Source organism: Gracilinanus agilis, chromosome 4 (assembly GCF_016433145.1).
Source record: "Gracilinanus agilis isolate LMUSP501 chromosome 4, AgileGrace, whole genome shotgun sequence".
Taxonomy (NCBI): Eukaryota; Metazoa; Chordata; class Mammalia; order Didelphimorphia; family Didelphidae; genus Gracilinanus; species Gracilinanus agilis.
Genome location: NC_058133.1, coordinates 320,906,535 through 320,915,539, shown reverse-complemented (window position 1 = coordinate 320,915,539; position 9,005 = coordinate 320,906,535). Strand labels below are relative to the sequence as shown.

Sequence of the window (9,005 nt, the reverse complement as noted above, 5' to 3'; positions counted from 1 at the left end):
GAATAGTCCATGAAAATCTTTGCATGTAAGTTTTACTTGGACATTCAGAGCTTAAATTCACAGACACTCATTGGCATTCTTGGATTTTAGTTTTCTCATCTGTAAAATGGAAAGATTGAATGAACTAGATGTTTTCTGAGGTCCCTTCTGATGTGACACACAAGTTCTATAAAATAACATGCTTCTTATTAAATAGCCAACCCTGTTTTAGCAGCCATATACACCTAGCTAATGGTAAAACTAGAAGACACCAAAGAAATGTTTGTTTCACAGATGAAGAAACTGAAGTTGAGAGAAGGGATTTAAACAAGGGGCAAAAGCTGTCCTCTGTCTGTAAGTCACTCATCAGACATCTCATTATTCGTGGCTAGAATGTTTGTAAATTTTCTCTTTTTGGACTGGATACATGATCTCAACAATGTAGAGGACTCCTAGTGATGAATGTCTTCGGCCAATGTAGATCAGCACTTTTCTGCAATTTAGAATGTTAGAGTGATGCCTGAAAGACACTGAGAAATAAAGGAACTAGCTCAGGGTCACCAAATCAGTATATGTCAAAGGTTGGACTTGAACTCAGGTCCTCCTGACTCTAAGGTTAGCTCTCTATTCTACACCATGTTGTTTGTAGTATTAGGGTTAGATGGATTAAAGTTAGGATCGGGGATTAGGCTCATGACACTTGATTACACTTCACACCCATCATTGGCAAAGATGACCAAAATTGAAAATGACATTTGTTCCAAGAGAGTTGGGAAAACAAGAATACTAATGTACAATTGGAGGAGCTATGAATTGGTCCAATTTTTCCATTTTGGAAAACAATTTGGAATTATACTCAAAAAGTAATTTAACTGTATATACCTTTGGTCTAGCAATACTATTACTAGGCATATACTCCAAAGAGATCAAATAAAGAAGGAAAGGTCTCATATGGACAAAAAGTATTTATAGCAGCTTTTTGTTGTTGTTGCAGAGAAGAATTGGAAACAAAATGGTAATCCATTAATTAGGGAATGACTGAACAAACTGTAGTATATCTATATTGTTACCTTCTAAGAAATGATAAAAGGGATGGCTTCAGAAAAATCTGAGAAAACTTGTATAAATTGACACAGATTAAGCAGAAACAAGAGACTGTATACAGAATGGGGATGATGGGAAGAAAGGGAATGAGCATTTATACAGTGCTGACTATGTGCCAGGCGCTGTATTAAATGCTTTAAAAATATTATCTCATTTAACAAGAATAACATTGTGAGAAAACAGTGTTGGAAAGTTTAGGTTTTGATCAACATCTCATACCCTATACCAAGATAAATTCAGAATGGATGAATGACTTGAATATAGAGAAGGGAAACTATAAGTAAATTAGGTGAACACAGAATAGTATACCTGTCAGATCTTTGGGAAAAGAAAGATTTTAAGACCAAACAAGAGTTAGAAAAAAGTACAAAATGTAAAATAAATAATTTTGATTACTTTAAATTAAAATTATTTTGTACAAACAAAACCAATGCAACCAAAATTAAAAGGGAAGTAACAAATTGGGGAAAAACCTTTATAAGAAAAACTTCTGGCAAAGGTCGAATTACTCATATATATAAGGAGCTAAATCAATTGTACCAAAAATATCAAGCCATTCCTCAGTTGATAAATGGGCAAGGGAAATGAAGAGGCAATTCTCAGATAAAGAAATAAAAACTATCAATAAGCACATGAAAAAGTGTTCTAAATCTCTTATAATTAGAGAAATGCAAATCAAAACAACTCTGAGGTACCACCTCACACCAAGCAGATTGGCTAACATGACAGCAAAGGAAAGTAAATGTTGGAGGGGATGTGGCAAAATTGGGACATTAATGCACTGCTGATGGAGTTGTGAATTGATCCAACCATTCTGGATGGCAATTTGGAACTATGCCCAAAGGACTTTAAAAGACTGCCTACCCTTTGATCCAACCATACCACTGCTGGGCTTGTACCCCAAAGAGATAATAGGGAAAAAGACTTGTACAAAACTATTTATAGCCGCACTCTTTGTGGTGGCAAAAAATTGGAAAACAAAGGGATGCCCTTTGATTGGGGAATGGTTGAACAAATTGTGGTATATGCTGGTGGTGGAATACTATTGTGCTAAAAGGAATAATGAACTGGAGGAATTCCATGTGAACTGGAATGACCTCCAGGAATTGATGCAGAGTGAAAGGAGCAGAACCAGGAGATCATTATACACAGAGATGGATACACTGTGGCACAATCAATTGTAATGGACTTCTCTACTAGCAGCAAAGCAATGATCCAGGACAATTCTGAGGGATTTATGAGAAAGAGAACTATCTACATTCAGAGGAAGAATTATGGGAGAGGAAACACAGAAGAAAAACAACTGCTTGACTACATGGGTCGATGGGGAATATGATTGGGGATGTAGACTCTAAACAATCACTCTAGTGCAAATATCAATAATATGGAAATAGGTCTTGATCAATGATACATGTAAAACCCAATGGAATTGCGTGTTGGCTATGGGAGAGGGTTGGGAGGAGGGGAGGGAAAGAATATGAATCATTTGACTATGGAAAATTTTTCATAATTAATCCATAAAATTAAAATAAATTTTAAAAAAAGAATAACAATGCTATCATTAAAAATGCCAATTTAAAAACTCTGATTAATTCGATGATCAGTGGCCACTCCAAAATAATAGTGATGAAACACTTCTTGTACATATGCCAAAATTCACATGGTGGATCATATAAGGCAGCCTTAATTGTGCATGTTTATAAGGACTACGTACCCATTTTCTAGTCCCTCAGTAATGGGGAATAATAACAATAACAACTATCATTTTATAGTGCTTTAAGATTTGCAAAGTATTTTGCAGACCAACATGGAAATAGGTTTTGAACAATGATACATGTATAACCCAGTGGAATTGCTTGTCAGCCCCAGGAAGGTGGGGAAGGAAGAGGGGTGGAAAAAATCATGAATCATGTAACCATGGAAAATATTCTGAATTTTAAAAAATAAAATAAAAATAAAGTATTTTGCAGATATTATCTCATTGTATTCTCACAAGAACTCTGGGAGGCAGGTGCTATTTATTACTACCTGTGTTTGCAAATGGGAAAACTGAGGTAGGCAGCAGTTAAGTGACTTACCCAAGGTTACACAGCTGGTAAATGTCCGAGCATGAGACTATTTATAACTATATATATATAATAGAAATTCATGGTTTCTCATACCAATAAATAAGTAAATAAATAAATGGATGATAAATAAATAGATGGATAAATAAATGAATTTGAAAATAAATAAATAAAAGAATAAGAAATATACAAACAAGTGAGTACAAAGTTGGCCATTCTGTATTTAGAGACAAAAATATGACTCTGCAACGGAAATCTCTCCCTTGACCTTGGTTTTAGTAGTTTGGAAAAGCCTCTGATGTTTATTTATGAATCTATTTTTTATGCATAATGGAGGGTCCTTGAATTAGATGACTATCTTTCCAGTTCAAACTAGACATAGGACGTAGCCCTCTACAAAAATCCCATTCTGTTTTATTATCATGATGTGGAAGTAACCCTGTGTTCTCTAAAGCTATCCAAGCAGACTACAAGTTCTGGCACATCCTAACAATTGAGAAAAGTTTCTAGTTTGGGTCCTGATTACTGACTGTGTGTTTAGTACAAAAACTAGCCAATCTCAGAACACTTATACTACCTACCTAATAGAACTGTTGGGAAGAAGGCACTTTGTTTAACCTTAAAGCATTATATAAACATGAGATATTATTATATTATTAATAATATAATGTAGTGTGAAATAATGACATGTCATTTTTAATTATACAATTAGATGTAATTATATACTTCCATAATTCAAGAATCTGTAATTTTGTTGATATTCATCACCCTGTACCTACTTAATGTTAAGCCTCCCTGAGCTTAGCTAAACTAGTCTTTGGAAAGTAGACATGTAGTTTTTAAAGGGATTCATACTCAGCTTTCCATCTTGAAAGAACCCACCTGCACTGTATTCATAGAACTCTTTCAATATAAATAAACAAGATCAGCCCACCTAAGTTAAAGTACTGGAAATAATTTTATATAATTGGGATAATCAAAGGAGCCCCATTTCTCCCCCATCTGCTCTGGTTAGAGAACTTCCCATAGAGCACATCTAATGATATGGGCCCTTTGCAGTGGGCCCCCTGATCACAATAATAGGTAGTTTTTATATAGGACTTTGAGGTTCACAAAAGTCTTTACAAATTTTATCTCATCTTCACATCAAATTTGAAAATTAGGTGCTATTATTATTAACATTTTATAAAGAAATTGAGGCAGACAGAAGCTATTTGCCCAGGGCCACACTGCTAGGAAATACCTGAAGTCACATTTGAACCCAGAACCTCCCTTTGCCAGGCATGGCTTTCCATCCATTGAGCCACCTAGCTGCTCCTTTTCTATACTTTTCTAAAATGGATCTTATTAAATCCTTTTGAAGAGATATTAGTCGGGGTCATACCTTAGCTTTAATGACTTTTCCTGGAACTAGGGGTAGAGGGAGGGAGATACTATAAAGAGCCAAATACAATGAATAAAAGAGGTCAGGCTCCCTCAAGATTGAACCTAAGAGCCTGAGCCCCTTAATGAGATCCCCAAACTGTCTTTGAGCCAATGTTTTATTACATAGTAATAATTTTAGTAATTATGCCCAAGTATACCTTCCCAGGAGTTCATCCTCTTTCTGCCATGTCTTAAATTTATAACCTCTCACCCCTTGGTAAGTTTAACTTAAAAAATTTTTATTAATTAATTTGCTTGTTGATTACATTACAATTCCCAAGTATCTCACTCCCTTCCTCTCCTCTCCACACCACAGAAGGCATCACCTGATAAAAAAATGTATATATAAATGATGTCTTTCATGTTTCTGTTTATCAGTTCTTTTTTTGGAAGAGAACATTCACAACTTATTCTTCAAACATTAATTCTGTAGCTGTATATAAAGTTCTCTTAGTTCTACTCATTTCACTCTTCATTCCTTCATGTAGGTCTTCCCAAGTTTTTTTTTTTTTAAGTTAAACTGCCTGATGGAATATTATTGCGTTGAAAGGAATAATGAACTGGAGGAATTCCATGTGAACTGGACAGACCTCAAAGAATTGATGCAGAGTGAAAGGAGCAGAGCCAGGAGAAAATTATACACAGAGACCAATTCACTATGGTACAATAAAATGTAATGGACTTCTCTACTAGCAGCAAAGCAATGACCCAGGAAAATCCAGGGGAACTTAGGATAGAAAACGTTATCCACATTGAGAGAAAGAATTGTGGGAGCAGAAACACAGAAGAAAAACATATGATCCATCACATGATTCAATATGGATATGATTGGGGTTTTGATGTTAAAAGATCACTATACTACAAATATGAATAATATGGAAATAGTTTTGAACAATGATACATGTATAACCCAGTGGAATTGCTTGTCAGCTCTGGGAGGGGAGAGGAAAGAGCTGGGGGGTGAGGGGGATCACGAATCATGTAACCATGGAAAATATTCTAAATAAAAAAGGGGAAAAAGCCATTCTGAGATTTTAAAAAAGTTAACCTGCCCATCATTTTTTACAGCACAGTAAGTTTTACTTTTTGACAAAAAAAAAAAAACAACACACACACACAACTAAATTCCTACTTTCTGAAAAGTCTTTCCCACTCCTAAATCTCAGGACTCTGTTGATTATCTTCAATTATCCTGAATTTTTCTTCCTTGTTAGTATGTTGTTGCCTCCATTAGTCTGTAAGCCCCTTGAAAGCAGTTTGTTTTTTACTTTTCTTTTTATCTTGAGTACTTAGTACAGTGCCCAGCACATTGTAGACACTTTAAAAATGTTTGTTGACTTGACTGTTGTTATGAGCCTTTGTTGCCACATTGAAAATTTTGTACTGGCGATGATAATGTCCTCTTGACAAGGTTTAAATTTGACTTAGCCTTAACATATATTGTTCCCTCTGGTTAAGACAACATCTGGAGTATTGTGTTTAGTTATAGGTACCAGTCAGTAATCACTCAATTAACAAGCATTTATATACCAGATGATGTACCACATTTTAAGAAGGACATTGATTAGCTGGAGAATATACAAGGGAAGGCAACTAGAATGGTGGAATGCCTTGGTTACATGTTATGCAAAGATCAAATGAAAGAACTGGATATGTTTTTTTTTTTTTCCTGGAAATGAGGAGGGAATGGGAGCCACCTTCAGTTATTTGAAAGACTGTGGCAAATAGGTCTGTTCTGCTTGGTCCCAGGGAGCAGAACTAGGAATAATGAGAAGTCTAAAAAAGGTGAATTTAGGTTGGCCATTAGAAAATTCTTAACAATTAGAACTATCCCAAATGGTAGTGGTCTGCCTTGGGAAGTAGTGGGTTTCCCTTTCACTCCAACGCTTCAGACAAAAGCTGGACAACTTAGTCGATTAAAGAAGGCATTTCTGTTCTAGTTGCCTTTTGTTGAAGTCCTTAGCACCCTCCTATCCATCCCATCCCCAACCTGTTCTCCATTATATTGTCTATCGCAGAAGTATGAATCCCTTTTATTCTCACATTGAATTTTAAAGCTGGAAGGGATCAGGATTATCTAGTCGTTCCCTTCAAGGGGATAGACAAGAAGCATAAAGATACAGCATGACTCTATGGTGCAATAGAAAGATTCCTGGATTTGGAGTAGGAAGACCTGTGAATAAATCTCAGTTCTCTTTACACTTAGATAAATGGCTTAACCACTTTCTATGCACTCCAGGTTCCCACATTGGGGCCCTGGGCTTTGGATTATTTAGTTTTTTCACTATTATTTAGCTGAATCCAGACCTACAGCATTACCCTCCAGCTATCTTCATGCACTGCCACGCCATGCCAGTGGGGTTATGCTTTTCTCTGTCTCTCTCCCTGCCTCCCCCTACCCACTCCAAATCCTTTTCTGGCTCTAAAAACAGTAATCAAAAGAACATTACCCAAAACACTCCTCCCTGGCTATCGATCTCCTTTAGCCTTCATCAGCTAGAATGTAAAGTTTAAGAGGGCAGAGATTTGCTTCTATTTGTATTTGTATTATATTTGCTTCTATTTGTATCCCCAGCGTTTGGCACATAATAATCTCTTAATTTTTTTTCATTCATTTTAAAACGAAGAGATGGGTTTCTAAATGATCTCTCAGGCCCCCTTCCAGCTCTTGATCCTAGGAGACTACTTCAAGGTCACAGACCTAGTCCATAGCAGAATGAGGACTAGAGCCACGGTTTCCATCACGGGATCTATCGAACATCTTGCAAATAGCAGGAGCTTAATCATTGTTGCCGAATTGTCTAGAAGGGATGGGGGCTGGAGAGACTTGTTGCCTGCCCCATAGATGTTTACATTCTAAAATCTCCGTCTCCATACTTGCTCTCTACTCCCCATCATGGCCACAGTCTCTCCCAGGCTGTTGAAACCTAGGGAAGCAGGCATCCACATAGTGAAACTCCTCGCTCCGTATGGGGCTACAAGTTGAACCGGGCATGCTCTGTAGCCAGGGCAGGCGTTGGGTAGCAAGTAGACGGCCCCAGCCTTCGCCTAGAGAGTACAACAGCTCGGAGCTCTCCGCGGAGGTGGGCGTTCCCCGTCCTGGAATTTAGAACGCGGCGGTAGCCAATGGGAGCGAGCGGCTGGCGGGCTTGTAGCGTTATTGGAGGTGTTGCGAGTGTGAGGGTGTGCTAGTGACTGGGGGGGGGAGCTGCGGTCTGTCGGTCGGTCTGGGTCACCCGAGAGTCCCCGTAGCTGGTTGCTGGTTGCTGCCGCCTGTAAGTGCCCTGCGCTTGTGCAGCAGCAGCAGCAGCAGCAGCCGCCGCCGCCACCGCAACAGCACCTCCAGCTCCATTGCTTTACTTTTCTGCAGCCCAAACAGGGGACATTATGCCGAAGAGAAAGGTAAGCCTTGAAGCCCCGGGGCGACTTCCTGTGGATCCTTTTTAGAGCTCGGAGATGGGCTCCCGAATCCCAGCGCTGAAATAAATGGCTGTGTGGTTACACACTGCGCTGTCGCCAGCGCGCGTGACCGCAATAGCCCGGGATTGTGGAGTCCACATTTGTACCTCTGCCTGTTGCAGATCTCCATCCTTCTTTCTCGCCCCTCTTTCTTTCTGTCTTTTTTCCCTCCCAGCTTCTAGGCGGGCTCGGCACTTTCTCTGCACCATGGGGGAGGAGAGCACCCTGGGTTCTTTTCCCACCCCGACAACCCTAAACCTCCCGGGAGATCTCTTGCCATCTTCTCCCCCTCCCCCCCCAACTCCCCTCCTTTACAAACTACCAGCTTAGGGTTGGACTGGATGGGGCGGGGGGCGGGGGGAGGCGAGAGGAGAAACAAATGCAAACAAAAAAGCAAGACTCAGAGGTGGGGGGCAGGAGGGAGGGATGGATGAAGTCTCTCCAGATGTTCGGTCTCTTGCTGGCCTCCCTGCGCCCCCAGCCGCCTGCTCCGGGCGCAAGGATGGCTCCCAGGTTTGAGCGAGGGGAAAGCCATGTTTAAAAATCAGCTGCCTCCTCCTCCTTTTCCTCCTTCTTCTCCTCCTCCTTCTCCTCCTCCTCCTCGCCTCTTGTGTGACAGACCCGTATGTACCCACTCTAGTGCGTGTCAGGCAGGGCCCGAGCCGTCGGGGAGAGGGAGTCGCTCTCCAAGGCTCTCAGTCGAAGCAGCAGAGTTAACATGGAAGGGTATACGGCGCGGTCCCTGCAGCCCGGCATCTGGTGCTGGAGCCCGGGACTTGGAGTAGGGAAAAAACGGTGCCTGCAAGCTCTCTTTCCCGCCCTCAATTTCGCGCTCTCCCTCTCTAGTTGAAACTGAAGGTTTTTTCTCCACCCTTCCCTCCCACCCCCCCACCCCGCCTTGCTTCACAGTTCTTTCTTCCCTCCCCTGCTGAGGTGCTTTACTGTCTGGCTCCCTTTGCACCCTCCCCCCCT

The 9,005-nt window shown here is 40.2% G+C and overlaps 1 protein-coding gene across 4 annotated transcripts in view; it reads left to right on the top strand.

The window, feature by feature from the left end:
• The first annotated feature begins 7,797 nt into the window (after positions 1-7,797).
• Positions 7,798-9,005, top strand: part of HMGN3 (high mobility group nucleosomal binding domain 3) — a 79,596-nt gene continuing 78,388 nt past the window's right edge. For 3 of the 4 annotated variants that reach the window (XM_044676223.1, XM_044676224.1, XM_044676221.1), the window contains exon 1: positions 7,798-7,976. In XM_044676223.1, coding sequence (XP_044532158.1) covers positions 7,962-7,976 — 15 coding nt within the window. In that variant the 5' untranslated portion in view covers positions 7,798-7,961. The remainder of the gene's footprint in view (positions 7,977-9,005) is intronic. The other variant, XM_044676222.1, reaches the window with a different exon arrangement.